Source organism: Pyxicephalus adspersus, chromosome 5 (assembly GCF_032062135.1).
Source record: "Pyxicephalus adspersus chromosome 5, UCB_Pads_2.0, whole genome shotgun sequence".
In the NCBI taxonomy this organism is placed as follows: Eukaryota; Metazoa; Chordata; class Amphibia; order Anura; family Pyxicephalidae; genus Pyxicephalus; species Pyxicephalus adspersus.
In genome coordinates, this window is record NC_092862.1 from 111,791,128 (window position 1) to 111,816,781 (window position 25,654).

The following is a 25,654-nucleotide window of genomic DNA, read 5'->3' on the forward strand; positions in this document are numbered from 1 at the left end:
GAGGATGTCTTATTTGCGGGGGGTGCTTTATTTTAATTGTTTGAGCAAAAATTGGGGGGTGGCTTATTTGATGGGGATGCCTTATCATCGGGGAAACACGGTATGAGTGTCCCCCGTGCACCCTGAAAATTTCAAGTCATTGTGACATACAGTTTAGGAGAAATGAATGCTTATACGCAGAAAATTCTAATACAGAATGACATGCAGCAGTTACACACACAGACTGCTCCGATGACGCATTACACACACCATGTTTTGTTTTTTGTTTTTTTCAATAGAAGATTCAGCACAGCTTTGTGCTGTGCTCTTCTCTTCTCCCTGCGCCCGGCTTTAATCAGCAATCAGCTCTTATCAGCGAAAAACAAAGTGAGCAGCCTCCTGCTGTAGTTCACAGCTGCCGATATAAGCCCGGCGGAAGAGGCATAGGAGCCGGGCGGCCCGCTCACCAAAAATGGGCTGGGAGAACTATGACATTACCTGGCTTGTGTAACGTTCTCAGGGAAAAAGCCTTTAGCATTAATCTACCAGAAAACATTGTCTTATAATCGAAGTCTTTTCTTTTACTAGGAAACAAAATACTATTCCCTACCTATTTTCCACTTATATGCTATGCTAAGGTTCTTTATATAATACAGGTTTGCTTGCTTAAATAAACTTTCAATATGGATATCTATAGATATTGCTTACTATTCTCCAGCCTCTCCTAGTTTATGGGACTTTTAGTGGGAAGGTATGCTGACATCAACGTTATGGTCCCCCTCATGGTGAAATGCTTTCTTATTGTGAAATGTATATACTGCTAATAATACACCCAGTTTAATATCATCCATATATAAAAAAACTATGCTCCTCTGACATTGAAGAATTAAATGAAAAAATTGGTCTGCACAGAAATTATTGTGGGTGGGCAGATTTACTACAGCTAAAATTATGCTACTTTCAAGTTGAGCATGTTCTTTCAAACACTACTCATACAATACCTGTTCCCATAGAGGCTATTTAATGCACTAACACATGTGGGTGTTAGTTAGTGTTTTTGTATTTTTTTGCCAGGGGAACAGCTAAGGGTGTGTGTCTTCTTTCATGAACAGTCAGCACATGTAACACACAAACTAACACACTGATTTCATCACACATGAGTGAAAACATTCAGCTTGCAGGAATAATCACCGTCAGCTCTAAACTGTGCACGAAGCACAAATCAAGCACAGCTGTATGCAATTATAAAACCCCATTGAGTATATGTACCTACTTAATATACAATACAAAGATTTTTATATAGACTGCAAAGAATCATATCAATACACTCAAGTCAATGACTAATAAAATAATAAAATTAAAGCTTTGTAATAGTACCTCCAGTGACCTAAAACACCATGGACTACATTTTATAATCACAAACGGGCACCTTAACCCATAAACTGGGTGATGTTATAGACATTTTATACACAAATAATTATGTAGGCAAGCAATGTAGCAACAACCATAAAATGAATTTATTATAGCAATTTGCTTAGCCATGATCCCGTGGCACGGATTTTTTTTTTTTACTCCCACTGTGTGGGTTTCCAGTTAAGATTTATCACAAAAAATAAAAATACTACCAACTCTTTTATTTGTAAAAAGTTCAAAGAACAATCAAAATACTAAAATTATCAACTGTGTAATAAATAGGGAGGTATCACCTCAGACATTAGCTACTCCCAGCAGCAGAAGGTGTGGAATCCCAACAGGGTCTGTCCACACCCTGATATCTTTCCAGCAATGTACAGGTTGGCTACTTTCTGTGAACTCTAATATTCAACAAGTAAGGCATCTCCAATTCTCAAGACTTTTGTTTCTTCTTTATATGTACACACACAGCTGGAGTAAAGGTCACTAATACTGGTATTTTAAAACAAAAAGCAACAGAAGTTGTATAACTATTAAGAAGAAACTGTTTTTCCAATTTTCAATCTGCTCAGGGTCACATGACCAATGTTTTCCAAACGATTGGTCACATAACTTGTGCTACTTGAAGTAGGATTACATTTCCGCAAATCCACAGCAGTACCAGAACAACATATCTGACAACTTTAGGGAGTGTATTTCACAATTTTATGCATAAGCAGCAGTGTTCTCCCCAGAAATTTTTTTCAGCCGGGTGGTAGGAAGCTGTAACCGGGTGGTAAAAAAGGGGGTGTGGCAAAACACGGCAAATTTAGTGCACCCAGTTGTTTATGCCATGGGTATCCAGTAACCTCTTATTGTTTCAGTGTTCTACCTTATTCCAATTATTTGTTACAACTTTGTAATGCCTGCCCCATTAGTATATCCAATTTTTCTATTCTATGTATTTTGCAACAACTGTCCAATGCGTGTATTGTGACCCAACTTACGTATCTATGAGGGTCCCCTGTACACCCTGAAGATTACAGGTCATTGTGACATACATATTAGGAGATATGGAGGTTTGTACACAGAGCTGTGAGGATGCAGAATGACATGCACACTATACACACTGGATACATTTCATTTTTTTTTTAAACAATAATCCGAGCTCTGTGCTATGAGATGGGGGCGGGGCTGCCTGTGTCCCCTTCACATGAAGGCTGAGCTGTGTGCTCACCTCTCCAGCAGCAGCAATCCTCTGAACGGATGGCACAGAGCAGCCTGAGATCTGTGCATCCGAGGATGAGAGCTGCCGAGAGCTGGGCGGGGTATTCAAATCAGCCGGGCGGAGCAACCGGCTAAAAGCCTCTGGGGAGAACTATGAGCAGTGTTCAGGAGATCATGCATTATAGCAAAGCATTGTGCCAGTAATAACATTGCTAACCATCTAAAATCCATACTGCAATATGGAACCTAGAAGTGATTTTTGTTAAATAAAATTATTTCAACAGCAAACTCCTAATGTGGTACTGAAATATAGTGTAGTTTGGGGTCTCCATTTGAGTCTCCTATACATCTCATGGACTTTAGCAGCAAAATATTCCCACAAAATTTTCCAGGTATTACCAAAAAATATATTAGTAGTCCACAGCCTAATGTATTTTTTATAACGTGGACAATTAGTACATGGGGCTACCGTTTTGAGAGAATGTCAACTTTGTGGCCTTGCATGAGGGGGAGTGATGCAAACTACTGTGTGGAAAGTTAAGCAATGAAGTATCTAGCAGCTGCAGGAATGTAGCAGATAATTCAATGAAAGATAAAATGGTAATTATTATTATTTATATTATTATTATTATTATTATTATTAAACAGAATTTTTATAGCGTCAACATATTACGCAGTGCTGTACATTAAATAAGGGTTGCAAATGACAGACAGATAAAGACAGTGACACAGAAGGAGGAGAGGACCCTGCCCCATAAAGCTTACAATCTAGGAACCAACATATACAGAGATGAAGTAAAAACAGACAATAAAGCAAACCAGTATTTAAGATGCTCACTCACCTCCTGCCTGAATGTGTTAGCTGTCCTCTCCAAGTGATCTGTCTTCCTTTGTGATGTCATATTTCGTCTACATTAATAAAATCCACAGTCAAGAATTCAAATTGGTTCTCCAGCAAAGAAAACAACAATCACTGCATTTTTTCCAGCAGAATAACATAAAATGAATATCTGCCTTCCCAGTGTGGGACACTAGACCCACGAGCAATAGAAACTACTGTGTTGTCTGTGCTACACGGTGTAGGCCTACTTACGTAAGGGCCTGTGTTGTACAACAGCAACAAAGATCTACTGTTTGAGAGTTTGATGAGCATCTCTATCCTGGAACAACAGAACTGCCATCACATCACTTTTCAAACAATATTTAATAGTGCTTGCAGACAGCTCACCCACCTATTCAGGGTACAAGAGCACAAAGCAGGAGCTCTCGACAGCAATGAGGCCAACTGACCAGTGAAAATTCCAGTAGTCCCTCTGAGCACTTGACAGGAGGCAGAAACTGCAGCAAGAGCCATGGCTGGGCAGAAAATTATTTAGCTTTTTGGGCTGCAAGAAAAGAAAAAAAACTATGTTCAGGAATGCACAGTAAATTTTATACTCCTACAAATGATACACAGCAAACACACTTCATTAATAAACACACTTTTAGTTTTTGTTCCTCTATAAATAGTAGTTAACTGCTAATAAAGAATGCCTCTAAAGAAAAGTTTGGAGAGAATTTCTGTTAGGTTATCTGGCTATCTTCTACATATTTGGGGCAGAGGTAGTATGAAAAAACTGATAGAAACTCCACTCTTTTAATAAATGTTCTTTTACTTTGATCTATGTCCCCACTCTGGAGAATCTCCTAATGTCCTGTCCCAGGGAGAGAAAATGGATTATTGTGAATAAATAAAGGCGTCTTTTTACTGAGCTGCAAGCTGCCATTTCAATTTCACGTTTTTCATAATTTCTTGAAAAAATTTTAAAAAATACATTTCAAAATTTGAATTTCTAATGTTCAAAAGACAATCTTTGTGGAATTGGACAATATCTATTAAAATATACATGCAGCAATGTTGGGACTGCTCACTGTGCTGCTTATCTGAGTAGTTACTAAGAAATGCTGTGCCATTAAGTTCCACAATTGCCAACAATATTTAATTAACACTTGGCGTATTTTTTTCTGGCAAACACCCAGCAACAATGTATGATCTGCAATCCTAGATAAGTAGCCAAACAATACATATAAACAAAACAAAAAAAAAAGTTCTGGAAAAACTATATAAAAAAAATCCTGCAAAACTAAGAAATGAGGTCTTCAAAACACCAGACATTGATTCTAATTAGGCTTCGAGGTATAGGGCTTTTTAAATGTTCCTAAATTATAATTACTAATAATGATGACAATAATGTCAAAAGTGTAAAAAAAATCACCCAAGAAAAAATTCATTTAGGATTTACCCACATGGTATTTTATTGTTGTAAACAGATAATCTAAGCAAACAGAACAGTTTTGATATTTATACAGTCCTGCACATAGCACAGTCAGACTGTTCATCTGACTTTTCATTGATCAGTTAAAGAGGACCTGGCATCTCAATTTTTACTTTGTAGAAAAGTGTAGATAACTTTTTAATATAAAGTAAAAAAGAAGAAGAGACCCTTGGCACTTTGTGACCTTTTATGTATTTACTGTATATTTGTATGGTAAAACTGTCCTGTATGGCAAATGTAACTAAATTGGTCTATGAGATTTGTGAACTGATGTACAATTAATGATATACTAAATACAAGTTTTCTGTTTTTGTGCAAAAAACCCTGCTCTCTTTACTCTCACCAATCTGTCTTGTAATATTTAAGGTTAGCACATAGTCTGTTGAAGAACCTATGTATATTTAGGTCTCCACCAAGTACCTCCTGATCACGTTTATTGCCACGACAGTAACATTTATTTTGAGCACATGCAGCACACCTGCCTCCCACTTCTGGTTTGAGAGCTGATATACATGTCACCATGTTACCATGTCATGTAAATCATGTTTTGGTATTTAAACTAGCTGCAAATGCAACTAGTTTAAAAGCAAACTAATATTTGAATACAGATTTTTAATAAATACTACTTACAACATTATTTTCTGTATATTTATCTAAAATTCAACTTTAAATATTCTTTTAGAAGTTCTTAGAAGTGCAGATTGCATGTGCTGACATCTATAAATGTATTTGGATGTGCCAAACTAAATACTATGTAATGGGTAGTGTTGTCCAAAAAGAACATAAAAACATTGGACATGAGCTGTATTTCCAGATTTGTTCAGCAGAAAAAGAACAAACATTCTAGAAAAATAAAAGAGTTCGGCTTTACCGTTATTCCAATTTTATACCTCTCTAAGCTTTTCAGATATTGTGTATTTTACCATGTCCTTTCGGAATAGCTTTCTGAACAGGATGGTATACCCTTCATCATAACGAAGTATCAGTCAGTATCAATAATAAAAAATGCAGTTCCTATAATCTTTTTGAAGTGTCAGAACCTTAGGCTAAATTCAGACTAGAGGACAAACCACATTTAGTCACTCCAATAACAAATACAGTTTAAAAGTGGAACTAATGCTTTGCTGCCCCAACCATCACTTTCAATTGCCAATTTTGCAAGCATTTTTGAAGTGGTTTCAGTCATTTTGGAGGGCTGGAAATAAAAAGAAGTGAGAAAGCGCTTGGTAAATGCTAAAATTGCTAACAAATGGTCTGAACATAGCCTTAGAAAACACTCCTTGCAGAGCTCTGGAAAGAGCAGCATGCAAAAGCAAAATATTAGAGTTCTGGATGCATTTTGTAACTTGCCAATGATTAACACATCTTTGGTATTTATATCTGACATTTGTGATAGTGTCTGAAAGCTACATGGAAATGGAAAGCTACATTGTAAAGGGAAGCTGTATAGTGAAATGTGTTCCCGGTGATACAGGTAAATACTTTCTTATCCACTTGAGTAAAACTTTTTTGTATTGTATTGTATTGAATTTGACACAATAGAAAGTAATATTACTCTACTATTTCTCTGTAATCCTATTCTTTTAATATTAAAAAAAAGGAACCAACTGAGCTGTTAAACCCCAAGTCCTCCAGAAGTAATTTCCAATCAAACTACTGGACATTCTCATTGCTGCCACTTGCTTTCAGAATGCTGTCCAAATAAGAGTCAAACTGCCACTGAAGTCTGTGTTTTGTTATTGTAAGTGCACACTAACATTCCTCCACTGACCCAAGACAAGGAAGTTGGAGGCCACTGGGTAACACTTTTGCAGATTTAGCACTTCCAAGAATACCATTCCCTGAATATCTGTTAAACATTAATGCTGACCAGAGATAAATGTTATAGAGAGTTTCAACAGAAAGTCAAGTTGGGTGGAAAATCACTATTATGGAAATTTTACATAAAAGCCCTTTTTAATAAATTGTTTAAATATAAAATAAAAAAAAGGCTTAGCTTTAAAGCAAAAGCTGAAAAAAATAACAAAATATTTATGGTTATGAATAAACACAGTGGCAGTGTACACAGAAGGGCAGAATGTAATATAGGAATGCACTAGACAAACTCTTTAAATAGAATGGCACCTAATAGGCCCTTGGGTGGATGGTAATGAAAAGGCCTAGAATATAACCTTCCAATTTTTTGGGGTGCAAAAAGGCTCATGTTCTAAATAATCTTTAATACTTTAGATAGCTGTAGAATAAAGAATTTATCCGGCCTACAATCACATAGAATGCCATCAATGGTATCCTACAGATTTTCAGAGTTGCTACATTTTGTTTCACACACGTGATAACAAATACACACTATATATAACCCCACAAAATCAACAAGAGTAAAGCTCACATACAAGTAACGTTAAGGAAAGGCCTCTTGTCAGAAGGTCGGTCTACATCACAAATCAAAGCCTTTTTATGAATTTTCATCAACCTCTTCAGACAGATCTCAAGTGAAACCAAACAAGCCTGATTTCTTGCCAGAATGATAATGCATATGGTAACAATATTCATTGCATGAAGGACTCAATAATACATTTAGAAGTTGCAGACCAGATTTATCAAGTTCCTTACTGCAAATGATGACCTCTATGCTTGATTAGAAGAAAGCTTACGCCCCTTACTAGAACAATGGGCCTGATTTAATAAAGCTCTCCAAGGCTGGAGAAAATACACTTTCATCAGTGAAGCTGGGTGATCCAGAAAACCTGAATGACCTGCCTGAGCAATCATTTTTTTTAAAGTGAAACTTTAGTTCTGTATTTAGATAAATGTATGTCCTATTCTGAATGTCTAAATTCAAAGCTCTTCTCAAAAGCCAAACCCTATTTCTTTGTGATTTTAGCATTACTTTGTTATCATGGGCATTACTTTGTTATCATGGGCTTTACTTCTGGGCTAAGCTTTCCCATCCACAGTAATTGAGTCGCTACTATTGGACATCGCAGTGGCAGGTAGCTGCGGAAGTCAGGGAAATTAGCAGTTTAGTAACAAGTATAACTAACATGAAAGAAATGCCTTTTCTAGCTTACAAAGGTAACAGAGAGCACGCTGCGCTGTTTACTCTGGGGAGGAGGAGGGGTTCTTTAGTTTCTAAGACTGATAGATTCACTATAAATGGTCTAATTACAATCAACTGAAATCGGATTGGCTGCTATGGGTTACAGCACTTTTGTGCTGCCTCACTAAATATGCCCAATTGTCTTGTAATCAGGCTACACCAACCCTTCAGCTACAGACAGCACTACACGGAGACTCGTTTAGGAGATGATTACAGCGCATGTTGAAGTAGCTCAAGAGTACTCTTCAATCACATTATTCCTCCTTGGCACAAATAATGAAATGGCCATTTGCTTGTAATAGAATGAGTAACTGTACTGAATTTACAGGACTGCTCACAGAACTGCCATTCCGAGATGTAATTCAGGATGTATGGAACCTACTAAAACAGCACTAATGATTATGAGCGTTCGTTACAGATTAAAAATACAGTAGACAGGAACCACAGCATGATTCACTAATAGTCTTCCCTGATTCTTTTCCACATAATTCCACAGCTAATTACAGTTTTTTTCTTTCAGGAGAAGGAACCAATCAAAACAAAAACCTGCATTTCACTAATTTATGTTTTTTAAGATGACTGGAGCTTGTTGTGTACTCAATAGATGCTGATGAACTTGAATGTTGTACTAAATCTACTAAGAAATGTTTACAATTGAATAAAAGAAAACAAAATAATGCCAAGCTGGGTTGCAAACCACACTGCAAACTAAATATATACTTTAATTTATATATGTCCAGGACAGGACTGCAAATCCTGTCTGTCACAAATATTATACAGTTAGGTCAATAAATATTTGGACAGAGACAACTTTTTTCTAATTTTGGTTCTGTATGTACCACAAAATTTTTTTAATAAAACAACTAAGATGCAGTTGAACTGCAAACTTTCAGCTTTAATTCAGTGGGATGAACAAAAAGATTGCCAAAAAAGATTCCACTTCTTTGCTTTAATAAACTCCTGGGTTGCTTTGGCTGTATGTTTTGGGTCATTGTCCATCTGTATTATGAAACGCCTCCCAATCAATGCCCTCAAATCAACTCCAGGTCATTTATCTGCTTAAATGATATTGACATAACAAAGGAATTGCCCACACCAGCCCATGAAATAGCCCTCGAGTCAATTGTCCAATTACTTTTGAGCCCCTGAAATGATGTGATTGTGTAAAAAAAAAGGCTTTAGTTCCTCACATTTTTATGCAATATCTTTGTTCAACCCACTGAATTTAAGCTGAAAGTCTTCAGTTCAACTGCATCTGAGTTGTTTCATTTAAAATTATTTGTGGTAATGTACAGAACCAAAATTAGAAAAAAGTTGTCTCTGTCCAAAGATTTATGGACCTAACTGTATATATATGTATTAAATGGCAATGGCTTTAGATTACTGGTTAGATGATGAAATATTCCATTGTAACTCAAATAACAAGGAAAATACCAAATTTTAATTCACTGCAAACATGGTTTGGCTTGTAGTAAACATTCCCAGAATTCTAAGCTACAGGTTGAAATTCAAAGATCCGGCGAACTCTGGACCTGGGGAGTGCCAGTTTTTTTACGATTATATATAATGTATATATTTAACAGAAAATGACTACCTGTACAGTCCTTTAACCCCCCTAGCGGTATTCCCGAGTGTGACTCGGGGTGGAAAAAATTGCAAAAAGCAATTACCTTATCCCCGCACTCCAGCGGCGATCTCACGATCCCGCTGTGATGGCGGGGCGCTTCTCCGTCGGGGGGCGTGAAATTTAAAAGCAGATTACGTGGATACATTTCACAGGCAAGAAATCCGAGCTCTGTGCTATGAGATGGGGGCGGGGCTGCCTGTGTCTCTTTCACATGAAGGCTGGAACTGTGTTCTCACCTCTCATCGGCAGCAATCCTCTGAACGGATGACACAGAGCAGCTTCACCGAGATCCGTGCATCCGAGGATGAGAGCTGCCGAGAGCTGGGCGGGGTATTTAAATCAGCCGGGCGGAGCAACCGGCTAAAACCCTCTGGGGAGAACTATGCCTGTCTTCCCTTGGGAGTCTGCTAAAAAGTCATAATACAAGCAGCTTGGTGCAATAATATTGTGGCTTTTCCAAGCTTAAATTCACTGCATGAGTTGTAGAGATTTTTTTAAAATCTTTGTGTTGAGCATGCAATTTTTCCTATTTCAAAACTAAAAATTATTTCTATTTATACTGTGTATTTTAAACGTGTATGTACTGTGGTATCAGAAACTAGACGGCTCGGACACTGCAGGACAACAAACAGAACAGTCAAATATACTAGACTATAGTTAGACAAGAGTTACCTTTATGACCACTAAAATCTTTCTCAATTTGCACATTATTCTGTAAGCTTATATCTGAAAACATATTCTTCCACTGTGTCCTGCAGAGACTTGAACGTAAGTGGAGGGGAACCACTGATTAAAATAATAAATGCTGAGCTGAACAATACTACTTATTCATCTAGAGCTGTCATTGCCCTGTACAAAAAAAATAAAAAAAATAAAATAAAAAAAAAACATATAGTAAAGCCCTACTACTAATGATGGCTCTCTATCTCACTGTCAGCTATGAGAGCTGCTGTAGGTGCTGGGAGCACTGATGAAAATGAGAGAGCCATCACCCTGTGCCAGAATTATGTTTGGTCATTATACAGGGCAATGACTGTAATGGATGAACGAGCTGTAATATTCTGCTCAGTATCAGTTTTTTTACCGGCTTTTGGGTGGTTACTGAAAAGGTAGGTCACAATGCAGGGGGTTAATGAACAGCTGAGGCTTACATCCAATACAATAGAAAAATGGGACATAGTGAGAGGGTGTGTGTTAGAAAATTAGAAAAAAATACAGGGGCCAGTACATAGCTAACCTATAGGGGTACTAGATTCCTAAAGGAACAATCACTGGGAGTACTAAATTTGTCGTGTGTTGCCCCACCCACTTTTTGGATCACCCTTCCCGCCTACAGGTTCTTGCCACTCAGCAAAATGTCTGGGGAGAACACTAATGGACAATGCAGGACCAGTGCTCCTGCAGAGCATGGGAAACCAAGCCGGGCTTACCCATATCCCTAAAGCTTTGGACAAGAGATAAAGGAATGGTATCTATCACCCCCTAGACCAGCAACCCTTATTTCCAGGGTTCCTTTTAACCATGGGGGAACCCTTGAAATAACCTTCAAGACTATAGGAACCCGTTATAAATGACAATATCCACATCTCACTTTACATTAGCCTGATGGTCAGTAGGAAGAATGCCACCCTTACAGATAACCAACAAAATCACCGGTGTCACTTCTAACTGACCCAGGAGGCACAAACTGCTCATTGCTCTGGAACTGTGATAGAGAAGGGCTACCCTAAGCAAAATGAGTAGTTAGCCCTTATATATGGAAGAGGATCCACTGCAAAGATAACAGCATCTTCAGTTTAGCATAATATTATCCCTGAAAACTATTCCTTCATTTTCCTCCAGATTTTTTGGCAACATTTTTGTGTTCTGGACCCCTCGAGACTGTGACAATGATCCTACTTTTGTTTACTGGTGTTAGTGCTCTTCTGGTCATCAATATGTGTACATTTAGGGAGAATTATAGTCTTGTTTCCCAAAGTTACTCCTAATACAATGTAACCCTAAAACAAAAGGCTTATGGGTCACCACCACCTTTGTTACTTTCTAATTTGATGACCCCAACAACAATATGCTACTTTACTATAACAATATTGAATTTCATGATTTATGCCAGATAGTATTTCAGCATATTATATGCAGTCAATTATAACTAACCTTTAGTCCAGGCTTGTCAATCTCAAAAGGTCACACAATAATCATGTTGACCACATACCAAGTTGACAAGAACTTGTTATATAAGACTACCTGAAATATGAGCAAATGGAAAAGTTAGAGAACAAGAAGTGTCTTCCATTAGCCTATAACCAAATATAATGAAATGTTAATATAAGCGTTCAAAGTGCAGATTAGTACCAGAAAGCAAGCGTCAGCTCAACACTACAAAACAGATACAGATCAAGTAAATGGCTCATTTTCTTCCATATATCCTCTTGGTTTTGTAGCACGAAGGTCATAAAATAGACTAGTTTATCAGTTTATCACCATTGCCTAACTACAGATTTGGAACAGCTGACAGCCATTATTACATATTCATGTGGCCAATACCATAATTATACCCCCCGAGAACTGCTCAAGGAACTTTAAATTACCTTTACAAGCAATATACATTATTATTACCATTATTATTAATATTATTAATGAACAGGATTTTTATAGCGCCAACATATTAAGCAGGGCTGTACATTAAATAGGGGTTGCAAATGACATACAGATACAGACAGTGACACAGGAGAGGACCCTGCTTAGAAGAGCTTACAATCAAAACACAAGTGATTGACACCAAATTTTAAACTATTCAATTAAACAAAACTGAGGACCTGGTTTTTGTACTTAATAGGAACTTTTTAAAATCAATATGTTGGAACCACTATTGCTGACCTGCTCATAAAGGTAATGCCACAACGTTACAACCTGATGAGCCATATTAGTTGTCAGGACACCAGAAATGATTACAATTTTTATAGACCCCAAACCAGTGAAGGTAAAAAGATGACAGCTCTGAAACAGATATATTTTAAAACTAGTCAGCAGAAGGTATATATGTCAGTTATAACACATTCTTGAGAAACTCTTGAGAGTTTCTGACTGGGTGCTACACATAATGTGCTAATTACAGAAACACTGGCCCTGATTTATTAAAGCTCTTCAAACCTGGAGAGGATACACTTTGAATAGTGAAGCTGGGTGATCTACCAAACCTGGAATAGATCTATTCCAGGATTCAAAACATTTGCTAGCAAATTACTTTGAAGAAATCAATTCCAGGTTTGCTGGATCACCCAGCTTCAAATATTCAAGTGTATTCTCTCCAGCCTCTGGGGGCTTTAATAAATCAGAAAAAATGTGTTCAATAAGTTTAACTTCACAGATGTTCTAAAGTCTGAGAGCAATTCCCAAACCATGTAACTGCTCTCACCACAGGCAAAGAAGGAGCATCTGTATATTTGCTTCCGTTAACTGGCTGACCATGCAGCTTTCACAGTACAGCTAGTTTATGACGAGATGAAGATGACGACCCATGTTTTTTTTTTCCATCTCGTTATCTCATGTTTGGCACATTATCTTTATATTGCTCAATGATGCAGCATTTTCTGGGCACTTTTTCTCTGAATTTGCAGGGGTTTCCTAAGGGTTCTGATTTCATTGAACCAAAGATATAGTTGCGGGCAAAATTATGTCTACTTAAAGTGGACTGTGTATCAATGAACGCGTAAAGACATTATATTGTGAAATCCATCAGAGAATGGACCAATGTCAGCAAATCTGTAGAATATCCAGGTGCTATATTTATAAGTCAGGCATTCCCTTGTTAGAATCTTTCAGGTCCATGTGTTTTTATGGCAGTAATGGATTACAACCAGAGAGTGTTTGGGGGAATGTCAGGTTGTCTGTTTTATAAGAGCCCCAGGTGTTAAATAAATAATTAAAAAAAAAAACTACAGAGTTTGAATGTCAGGTGATGTCCCTTCTGCAATAAGCATTCTTACCTGCCTGATTGCTCTGTGGAACTGTTAAAAATGTCATTCCAACTTCCTGGGATGAAATGAACCCCTGTGTGTCTGCAAAGGAATTAGATGATTGGTAAATGGGCTGGGCTCACAGTTCTCCAGAACTATGAGGCACCCACAAACCATTATGTAAGAACAAATGTCTGAAATGAAAAGGAAAAGGAAGTACCTGTGATGTCTCAGGGCTATCTAAAACACTGTAGGAGAAGGAGAAGGAGGACGACAACACTTCCATCTTCCAATTGTTCCCTGTTACTACATGGGGAATTTATAAGTATCAAAACCCCCACTTAAAGTGGAAGTAAACCCAAAACAATAACATGACACTTACCTTCGATCCCGCAAATCAGTCTATCCGTCGGGAGGTTTCTTCCACTTGGTCCCGCGTTGTCCCAATATCCTTCTTTGGCCTGGCGTGGAGGGAGCGCCAGGCACCGTTATCTTCACTTATCTTCTTCCTAGTTCTTCCTCCTAAGTCATCGATCTTGCACTGCACAGGTGTAGTAGTAGATTGGAAAAAAACATTTTTTTTTCCTGTTGATGAAAGGACTCCTTTTGTGCATGCCTGAAATGCTACCATGACGTAGGTATCCCGGGAGGCTCTGTGCTCCCATTCATTCTTGATCGCCTAAGCAATCGTAAATTAAGGGGCCGTGCTGCACCTTCTTTTATAATTTTATTTTTTATTCAGTGAACAGTCAAACATACAATCTTTGAACATTGAATCATACATGTATCCAAAATAATCATCTTTTAAAAAAAATAAAAAAAGGGTGCTGCATTTAAAAAAAACACGAACAAACAACATTTTTACTTTTAATAAAAGGGTTGTCTACCCTTTTATGTAAAGTGAAAATTCTGAGTTTAGGTATGTTTTAATGAGCAAGCATGTGTCGTTGTATCAGAAATAAAAACTGAACCATAAATGTCCACCCCTGACTTGTCTCCCTCAGTCCTGGACAAGGTTTCATTCTGGTCCCCCCCCCCCCCTAAATTCTAAATCTTCCCCTGACATATTTCTAACTGTTAACAACACTGTTATTCGGCCCTCCCCTCAGGCACGTTGTCTTGGTGTTACCTTTGATTCTGCCCTCTCCTTTACCCCCATATTCAGAACATTTCCAGGTCCTGTCTTTTTCACCTACGCAAAAACTCCAAAATCCGCCCTTACCTGTCCCCTGAGTCCCCTGTCCCCTCTCGTCTGGACTACTGTAACCTCCACCTCTCTGGTATTCCACTAACCCGACTCTCTCCTCTACAATCTATTATGAATGCTGCAGCCAGACTCATCCATCCTTCCCTCCGCTCCTCTTCTGCTGCATCTCTTTGTAGTTCTCTTCATTGGCTTCCATTTCACCTTATAATCAAATTCAAGCTCCTGTGCTTTGCCTTCAAATCCCTCCACAGTTCTTGTTCCACTTACATTTCTGACCTGATAGAAAAAATACTCCCCCAACCGCTCTCTTCACTCTTTCAATGACCTACTTATGACTTCCTCACTCATAACCTCATCACACACACGGCTTCAAGTCTTTTCTAGAGCTGCCCTGAGTCTTTGGAATGGTCTTCCTCGTCCTATTCGGCTTGCACATACTTTCTGCTCATTTAAAAGAGCACTCAAAACCCATCTTTTCAAACTTGCCTACTCGTCTTCTTCTGTCTTTTGAAACCATCACTACTTCCCACCACTACATATCCCCCTCCTATTTTGTGTAAATTCACCCACCTACTAGATTGTAAGCTCTTTGGGGCAGGGTCCTCTCCTCCTGTATTACTGTCTGTATTTGTTTATCATTTACGACCCCTATTTAATGTACAGCACTGCGTAATATGTTGGCGCTATATAAATCCTGTTTTTTAATATTATTAATATTAATAAAATGAAAAAATATGTTGTTTTTTTTTTGTTTTCTTTTAAATTTGAAGGGGGGACCCCTCGCCACGGCAGTAAAGCCGGCCTTGTGGAATGTATTTGTCACATATAACAGAAGGCTGAAGGGCGTTCCTCCTCCTGCGCTGCCCTGGAATGTAAACATTTTCAGCAAGACGCATCACCCGACCTCGGGCCTGTGCAGTGTGATATCAGGTGATGGAAGAAGAAAGCGGAAGAAGATGTTGGCGTCCGGTCCCCAGTCCACACCGTGAAGCCGCATACACATGTGCAATTATAGTCGTTGGAAAGGATCTTTAATGAACGAGTGCTGTACATACAGCGCCATTCTGCTCTATGGAGAGGGGAGGGGGGAGAACAACGGAGCGGCATTCCGCTGCGCTCTCTCCCCCTTCCCTTGCATTACGATCGTCCGTCGTTCATCGTCCGTGGAAGAAGAAGAATTATAACAGATCGGTGCGGGGAAAACTAGACTAGGATGGCGGAGTGATGAACGGCTTTCCCCCTATACGGGTAAGAGTCATTGTGAAAGTTCTGCTTTCACCTGAGCAGTGCTGGGGTCATTATTTCCCTACAATTCAGATTTCAGGAGGAAGCAGATCAGCTGTTCTGAAGTGCAACAAAGAGTAAAAAGATAACAGTATTTGTTTCAGAACAGCATGGAGTTACTTTACAATGTCACAGCCAAATACAATGTATACAAAATATGAACAGAAAGGAGGGAGGAGGGGCAGTGGTATGGTGAAAATAAAACATGCTGGGTTCTCTATAGGCTGCGTCTTCCCAGCTATTAATGAACCAAAAGTCCTACTTTAACTCTGCCAGCTTGGAAATGCTGGAATTTGTAGTGCATGCAGAAAAATGCGGCTTATATAAGCAGAAGAGACAACACTGACCTCTTAACAGCGCTTGTCAGGCAATCCAAGTAACATGCCGGTATCAGGTGACAAGATGACATTGGTGACTTCCGGGATCGTGACGTCATTCCGCCGGCAGCCTCGAGAAGAGTGGCTGAAAAGCTAGGCACGTGACTGCGTCGTTCCGGCGGTAGACTATAAACCGAGGCATAGCGGCGCATTGCAAAAAAAAAAAAAAAAAACACACAAAAATCCCTTAATGGCGTCCGTGGGTAAAAAGTGACAAGGAGCTGGAAGGACCTATGTGTTCCATGTTTCTGCCAGGAAAGAAATCCGCACTGCTAAAGGGATGCTAAGGCTTGTAGTTTCTTCCCCCAGCCTAGCCCTCCCTCTACATTCACAACTAAAGGGATGCCAGGGATGCTTAAACTATATCTAACCACTCATTTCTAGATTTCTGTTATTATTATTATCATTATTATTAAGAAGAACATTATATATAGCACCAACATATTATGCAGCACTGTACATAAATAGGGGTTGCAAATGACAACTACAGACAGATACAAACAGTAACACAGGAGGAGGAGATGACTCTGCCCTGAAGAGCTTACAATCTAAGATATTGCCAGGTTATTTGTGTTTATTATGGTTACATTGGGGACATTGCTTCCTGTCTCAGAGACCCCGCATTATTCCCACTGAAAGATCTTTTTACCTCTTGTTTGTCTCTAATTGCAGTTATCCCACACACACAATTTTGGATTCATTCCATTTTCATTCTTTTGACAAAGGGTCAATACCTTCCCCACAGTACAATGTAATGAAAAATTGTTGTATGTTGCGATACAAATACCTATTTTTGTTACACAGTATTTATACAGCACCAACCTATTACGCAGCGCTGTACAAAACCCATAGCTATGTCACTAGCTGTACCTCAAAGTAGCTCACATTCTAATGTCTCCACCATAGTCATATGTCATTAATAAAGTCTAAGGTCAATTTTGGGGGGAAGCCAATTAACCTAAATGCATGTTTCTGGGATGTGGGAGGAAACGGGAGTACCTGGAGGAAATCCACTACAACACGGGGGCAAACTCCATGCAGATAGTGTCCCGGCCAAGATTGGAACCTGGGACCTAGTAAAGGCCAGTGCACTTATCTCACTGTGCTACCCAAATTACAATTCTGAAGAGAAAAAACTGAGGATGTATTAGAAAGAATAACTTTGAAGTTAAACCTAAATATTGGCCCCAACTCCAGGGCAATGGAGATCCCAGAAATGTGTTGCATTATTAATATTACCAAAACAGGATTTATATAGCGCCAACATATTACGCAGTGCTGTACATTAAATAGGGGTTGCAAATGACAGACAGTGACACAGGAGGCGAGGACCCTGCTCAGAAGAGCTTTCAATCTAAGAGGTGGAGGAAGCAGCAACACAATAGAAGGGGTTGCATAATAAATGTTTATGGTGGTTATGGTAGAGTTATGGTGGTTATGATGGTGGTGGGGTAGAGGGGTTGTTCTGTTTCCAATTTATGCAGATCAGTGACTAATCCTGCTGGCCTCACTACGAAAAATGGTATTGTAACTAAATCATGGTTAGATTATTAAAGACGGTAGAAAGACAAAGTTTCCAGGCAAAACTCAACCATTTTCATATTGTGCTTGCCTCTTTGGTGTTTAAATGACAATACTTTGTTATGCAGCAATACCAGTACTTGGGTATGCTCCTTTTATGTGAGTGGTTTTAGAATGTTCTGTAGCTATCATTTCTCTAGTCCTTTACCTGGAAATCCCGCAGCTTCTACTTTTCTCTTTTTAGCAGCAGTATGTGGCATTCCTAGTTACTAGAAAACCTTGCTACCTCACCTCCTGACAAGCTTTTGCATATGCATATGGAAGCCAACACACACAGCATGTTAGATATGTCCATCCATTCCTGAATACCCTCTGAGCAAGCAGCAGCAGACCCAGCAGTATTGGTGGTTTGATGTATGCAAGTAGTAGTGACTGCTATAGTGATGCAACCCTGAGACCTCTTCCTATCACTCTTATTGCTGTGAGCTTATTTGTTGAGGCTGATTTAGTAAATGATTTAAAAATGTTCACACAATTCAATATGTAAAGATTCACTTTTCACATGAAAGCAAAATCCTCATTTCCTTTTTTATCTGCACATAATTGACAACTGAAGTGAATCATCATATCTTACAAATGTAAATGAAACGTCAAACAGTCTGTGTTATCTGGATTTAATCATTTGTGTTGTGTGACTGTTTGACACCTGTAATGAGATGTAAGCAATGATGTACCCAAATCAATACCACAATTTCAATATTATATAATATTTGGTGAGATTTCCTCCTATATACTGTTCATTATTACAAAAAACACAAGCATTAAAAACAACTTTTTAACAAAGTGCAGAATAATTAGAACTTCTGTTAGGTTTTTGTTGTTGTTTTGTATCCCTACTTGGGAGATTTCACGTCACTTCCTGTAATATTAGGACAAAACATAAAGGCAAATCTTCCCAAAGGTGATACAAACCTGACAAAGCTCTTATTTCTTCCACAAACTACACAAAGTTTAACAAATGTGTTGTTAACTCAAACAGATGAGTTGGATGTATTTGTATAAAAAATCATCTAAGAGGTTTATGAGGAATACTTACTATTCTGCAACAATAAGCAATATGGCTGATTTACTAAAGGAGTTGAGACTCCTTTGAAGTATGGGAGGGGGGCATGGGACACCATTCTTGATTTACCTGTATGCACAGTTGTGACCACTGATGCGAAAGTCATCATCTACCATCTCCAATTACTTTTTCTTATGAACCTGCTTGAAGTCCACTTGAGCTGACCCATTTATTATCTGGTGCCTTGCCTAGTTTGATGGATCTTTTGCTGCAGGTCATTGTTTCAGCCTACTTATGCCCCCATGATGCCTAAAGCTACGTACACACGTCAGATTTTTATCGCCCGATAATCGGCATCGGCCAATTATCGGGCGAAAATCTGCCATGTGTACAGTCGGTGTCGTCCATCGTCCGGACGACCGACCTGCCGGATCCACGGACGATGGACGACAGCCGATCGTAATGAAAGTGAAGGGGAGAGCGCGCAGCAGGGTGCCGCTCCGTCGCTCTCCCCCTCCCCTCTCCATAGAGCATGAACGGTGCTGTATGTACAGCACCGTTCATGCATCGTGCAGTCCCTTGTCGTTGGAAAGGATCGTGAAAGATCCTTTCCAACGACAAAAATTGGCAGTGTGTACGCAGCTTAAATCATTTGTACCCGTTACCTTATCTCATACTTGATATGCATTCTATAGGTTAGTCCTTTTTGGGCTAGATTTACTTGCTGACAAATTCTTGCCACAATAATTTGTGTAAATTTTCACTTGAATGGATACTTTGTAAGAATTGTTTACATTGGACCATACCCTAATACTTACAAATACGAAAGGGTTTTCTTTCCCCAACAGGGAAAATATGCATGGGTTTTAATGGTGCCAAATATCAACACTAACAACATAATATATGTTAAAAAACAATTAGTTGCAATTTATTATACAATATTATAAAAACGTATCCCAAATTGGTAAATGCTTGTAAAATGCATTTTGCATAACACAACTTTTACAGTCCTGTTTTACTAATAGGCTTCATCAGAAGGACAGAACGTTCTTAGTGCCGCATCTATGTATTTGTTCAGATAGTGGTTGATGATTAGGTTGGTATTATGTCATTCAAGCGTTGATGTTGGAGAGCAAGATTATTTGTTTGAAATCCATAACACAGGCTTTCTTGTGCAGTTAAGAGTGATATGACCCCATGGTGTTGTAGGTCTCTTCTCTTTTAGTGCACCACAGTGTATATAATCAAAAAGATAAAATATCACCTTTAGAAGTATTGTGTTTAGATTTAGAACAAAATAGAGCACCTTTTTGTTCTTTAGTTGTTAATTCTACTTTGGTCACTCTTTCACTGCTTCCTGTCTGTGAATACTCATACAATTCATTAGGCCTGATTTAATTAAGCTCTCTAAGCCTGGGGAAAATACACTTTCACCAGTGAACCTGGGTGATCCAGCAAACATGAAAAAGATTTCTTAAAATACATTCGCTTTTTATTAGCAATGTTTTCAATCCTGGACCAAATCCATTCCAGGTTTTCTGGATTACCCAGGTCTACTGATTAAAGTGTATCTTCTCCAGTCTTAGAGAGCTTTAATAAATCAGTCCCATTGTGTGAACAATCTTAACATTAGTAAATCAGCTCAATGTTGTAAAGCTGAGAACCCAAAACTGTCACCATCAAAGGTTTCTATGTGGAGGAAGAGAAGAGGGGAGCTATAGTTTATGCATGATAGAAATCTTAAAATGATTTAAATGATGAATGTTATTTCTTAAGCACAGCTGCTCCCTCACTTTATTATAGACACATTGTTTCCCTTCCAGTCTCTGCACATGAAATCAAAGGATTTCCTCCAAATTAAATTCTTCCTCTTCAACTATTCATAACAGCTAAGCATAGAACATCATTCAATAGTATTTGTAGGCTGAATTCTGTAACACCCTCATCTCCGTGTTTGTCTGAGTATTTGTAAAAGGATGTGGCATACAATTGTGGTATTTTCAGTACTTTTTTAGTTCCTGTCTGAGCAAATAATTTATGTACGAGAACAAGGAGGCATGAAGTAAACCTTAATTTTATTCTTTTTTTTCCATTGTCTCAGATGACCTTAACAAACCGCAGCAAATCAAAGTCACATCTGTGCCAGTCCAGATTTCATAGCAGAGAGAAATTAAGTTAAAAGTGCCTTTATAAATCATCACTTCTACATTTCTGCTCCCTATTGCTCTTTTAAAAGGTACCAGCACTATATCTAAGATACCAGGCAGCATGGCCTATTATGGAAATTCAGAGAAAAGGTACATGAAAAAAGAAAAGGGTATGTTGCTTTCTTTTAAATATTTCATTAAAAAACACAGAGAACTTGACCTAATTGTAATGGACATGGCAGGTGATAGAGCATGAGAATTTAAAGTAGGACTCCAACTATACATATCTCGTCTGGACTACTGTGACATCCTCCTTTCTGGTATTCCACTAACCCGACTCTCTCCTCCACAATCTATTATGAATCCTGCAACCAGACTCATCCATCCTTCCCACCACTCCTCTTTCGCTGCATCTCTTTGTAGTTCTCTTCATTGGCTTCAATTTCACCTTAGAATCAAATACAAGCTCCTGTGCTTTGCCTTCAAATCGCTCCACAGTTCTTGTCCCTCTTACCTTTCTGATCTGATAGAAAAGTATTCCCCCAGCCGCTCTCTCCGCTCCTCCAATGACCTAATAATGACTTCCTCACTCATAACTAGTGTTGGTTGAATATCTCACTATTCAATTCGACAGCTATTTCATCGAATAGAGCGATATTGTTCGGGTGATCGAACGTTGAATTCCAACACCATTAAAGTCAATAAGGGGAAAATTCAGGTTATTTTTCTGGGCTGTGTAGAACTGCAAGAGCTGACAGCTCTGCTTCCCTGATTGCTCTTGCAGCCCTAGCGTAACTATAGTATGTGCTCTTGGATAGAGATTCTCTATTCAAGAACACAGAAGTCCCACAGGATCCCCGGGCACTAGAGGCTAAATGGGGACAGGTCTCCCCATTCATTCACCTCTAGTGCTCTGTGATTGGCTGGGAAAAGGAAAATCCTGATGACGCTTTAGCTGTCATCAGAGTTTACCTTTCGTCAGCCAGTCACAGAGCACTAGAGGTGATGAATGGGGAGACCTGTGAACATTTAACCTCTAGTGCCTGGAATCCCACACTGACTGAATCATCCTGTCATTGTAGGATAACCTGTAAAAAAATGCATGTTAGTTACACAAATCACACACATTCAATAAATTACTTTAACACTAAAGCCCCTTTTTTTAACCCTTTTTGTTACACATGAATTTGCAAAGTCGAATCCCGTGTCGGGTCCATCCGAATTCGGACAGACATATTTGGATCGAATATAAGGACAACCCGAATTCGAACACCAACACTACTCATAAGCCTCCTCACATGCACGACGGCAAGACTTTTCTAGAGCCAGCCCGACTCTCTGCAATGGTCGTCCTCATCCTATTCTGATTTCTCCTTGCTTGCGTGCTGCAGGCTTGCTCGTGCTTTCTGCTCATTTAAAAGAGCACACAAAACCCATCTTTTCAAACCTTCCTACCCTTCTTCTTCTGTCTCCTAAACCCTCACTAATACTTACCCCTACATATCTCCTCTCCTCCTCCCTTGTCACTGTCTGTATCTGTCTGTCATTTGCAACCCCTATTTAATGTACAATGCTGCATAATATGTTGACGCTATATAAATCCTGTATTATAATAATGATATAGTTCATTAAAATATGAAATTACAAACCCAGCAGTATTCACCTTCAATCCAAAGATTTCCTCCTTTCCTTCTGTACTTTTTTGCTGCTGTACGATGTCCTCAGTCTGAAGATTACAGATCACACTTTTATCACCTGGTTATTTCTCTTACCTTGTACTGCAGGAGGCTGATGCACAGGATTGGGAGGTATAGAAGGTATTATTACCTGCTGATTGGTATAACAGATACATTGACAGTCCTCCTCCCACCTGTCAATCCACCTCCAATCTGTTTTAGCTCCTGCATTCCTGTATTGCTGCTTTGTGATTACTGACTTTGGTATGTATTGACTGCAGTCATTTGCTGCCCGCCCAGACCTCTGGCCTGTTTCTGTATCTACTTGTTGACTTGATATCATGCTCTGTTCCAACCTCAGGTCATCTGACATCGGCACAGGTGTGACTCAAGACCTCAATCTCATATGGTTCAGCAAAGTCCACCATCCCTTTCAGGGTGCTCTGGTAAACATCTGGTGACTGGTTTTGCTCTTCTCAACCCCTGTTCAAAATGCAGATAGCATAGAAGGTCCAGTATCCATTATTTCTTGCCAGAGTCAACACCACCTCTTAAAAGCCTAGGTCCTTCTGCACCCACCCAAGAAAGTAACTGGACAGTGAAATGAAAATCATCACCACAGTGAATTCACCTATCACTCCTCCTATTTTTAGCATGCACCCCCCTGTGCTACTTTATCCTTTTACAATTCAGCCCTCCTGTACACAAAAGGCTACTACCAGGTCAGATTTGGATCCCTTATACTGCTTGCATTTAAAAATAAAGGTAATAAGGTGTTAATGATTACAACGTGCATTCAATTCGATCATTTATATCTGCCTAGAGTTAAGCTTTAACTAAAGAGATCTTACCATCGGTTTCCCCAAGGGATACAAGAAATGTATAAACTTATCTTTTATCTGCTGCTACTTTGGAGCGGATATCACTTAACCTAGAACAAATTATTTAGTTGTTAGAATAAAGCAATAATGTTTTTACACCTATATAAAGTGAGACCATACACATTTTATAAATATACTATATGTGGTGGGAACTAAAGTCAGACAAGGCAAGAATGTTGGCAACTTTTTACCCCAATATTGTTATACTAGGAGCAAATATTTAGACATTGTATATGCTTTCCAAAGATAAACTGGAGAAAATTAGTGCTTGTTGCTTTGAGAAACCAAGGAATCACATAAGTAATTTTCTAGTTTAGCTGAGTGAATAAAAATTTTCATCCATGTTCACTGCTGCTATTCATTTCATGCTTTACTTTGTAAATGTGTGTGTCATTATTCTCTATAGCTTCTAGAGCCAGCATTGTGGGCCAGAAAAGAGAAAAAGTGTGGCAAGAGATTAAGTAAGTATATACTTATTGTTAATAAAAATGAATTTTAAATGTGATATCCTAAAGGAAAAAGAAAAGAATTGTGCATACAGAAAGCACATACTCATTAGTTAAAGTTAAACTCATACTAGAGATGAACAGTGGATTAAAGGGTTTAGGAAAATTGTTCCATGCCATTTAAATGCTTGCTTAGTATGAAATCAAGGAGCTGCAAGTTAAGACATAAATAGTTATAGCAGCAGAGACATCTACAGGTTGCATGACATTACTACATGGCAGAAAAAAGTGTTGGCAACATGGATTACAATTATTATACTAGTATCCATATAGTGCCAAAATAATATGCAGCGCTGTACAAAGTCTATAGTCATGTTACTAGCTGCCCCTCAAAAGGGCTCACAATCTAATGTCCATACCATAGTCATATGTTTTTAACACAGTCTAAGGGCAATTTAAGGGGGGGGGGGGCAATTAACCAAAATGTATGTTTTTGGAATGGGGGAGGAATCTGGAGTACACGAGGAAACCCACACAAACACAAAGAGAACCTGCAAACACCAAGCAGATAGTACCCTGAATGAGATTTGACCCCTGGACCCAGTGCTTCAAAGGCCAGAATGCTAACCTCTGAGCCACCATGCGGCCCTGATCACTACAATCACTTCAATCACTTGAATTTGTTTATTTTGTTTCCAGTTATTCATGTTTTCCTTATGATATTGCCACAGAGCTACCATGTCCTTTTCTCTGTGTGAAACTCTGGGTAAAATTAAAAACTACAATTGCTGCAGGGCAGGGGTTAATTGCTATCCTGATCCCTCTGATGCTCTGGGTTGTGGACAGGCCCTTGTTATCCAAACTACTGACATTAGACATTGTGACCAAGAGAAAAGGCATTTTGGGGGATCTGTCATATGAGGGAAGGAAACCTGTGGGAGTGCGGAATATAGAAGTATTTTGAAAACTGATATCACCTTACCAAAATCATATTGGCCACATTCCTAATTTAAGACATACCGGTACAATATATTGAAACATCAATTATAGGACTTTTTATGAGGCCATTTTACACCATTTATGAGATTCATCATCTTAACGTTAAAAACTGTTATTTTTTGCATCTTATTAAAATACAATACAATTAACAAAAACATTTTTACACACTTCTCAATAAAAAATTTCCTAAATGGGATACCCCTTAAAACTTGCAGGTATTCCCACTTTTTTTTTACGCATTTCATGGAATTAACTACACTTCCTCATGAAAACAGGAGATCTATAATCATAAAAAATAACTGCATAAACATCATGATTTGAGAAATCAGAAGAACCCCAAAAAATCCAATTTGTTATCCAATTAATGCACATCAAGTAATTTACACGAAAGTCTTGAATCAGGATGACCTACAGAGACCCTTCTCACACAGAATGGTAAAGACGATGCATTGGAGCAGCA

The 25,654-nt window shown here is 38.6% G+C and overlaps 1 protein-coding gene across 2 annotated transcripts in view; it reads right to left on the minus strand.

Moving 5' to 3' along the window:
* Positions 1 to 16,581, minus strand: part of OXNAD1 (oxidoreductase NAD binding domain containing 1) — a 58,185-nt gene extending 41,604 nt beyond the window's left edge. Inside the window, exons 1-4 of one of the 2 annotated variants that reach the window (XM_072412449.1) lie at positions 16,432 to 16,581; positions 11,792 to 11,881; positions 3,831 to 3,983; positions 3,441 to 3,507 (exon numbers count right to left, since the gene is read on the minus strand). In XM_072412449.1, coding sequence (XP_072268550.1) covers positions 3,441 to 3,507; positions 3,831 to 3,952 — 189 coding nt within the window. In that variant the 5' untranslated portion in view covers positions 3,953 to 3,983; positions 11,792 to 11,881; positions 16,432 to 16,581. The remainder of the gene's footprint in view (positions 1 to 3,440; positions 3,508 to 3,830; positions 3,984 to 11,791; positions 11,882 to 16,431) is intronic. The other variant, XM_072412451.1, reaches the window with a different exon arrangement.
* Positions 16,582 to 25,654: the final 9,073 nt, after the last annotated feature.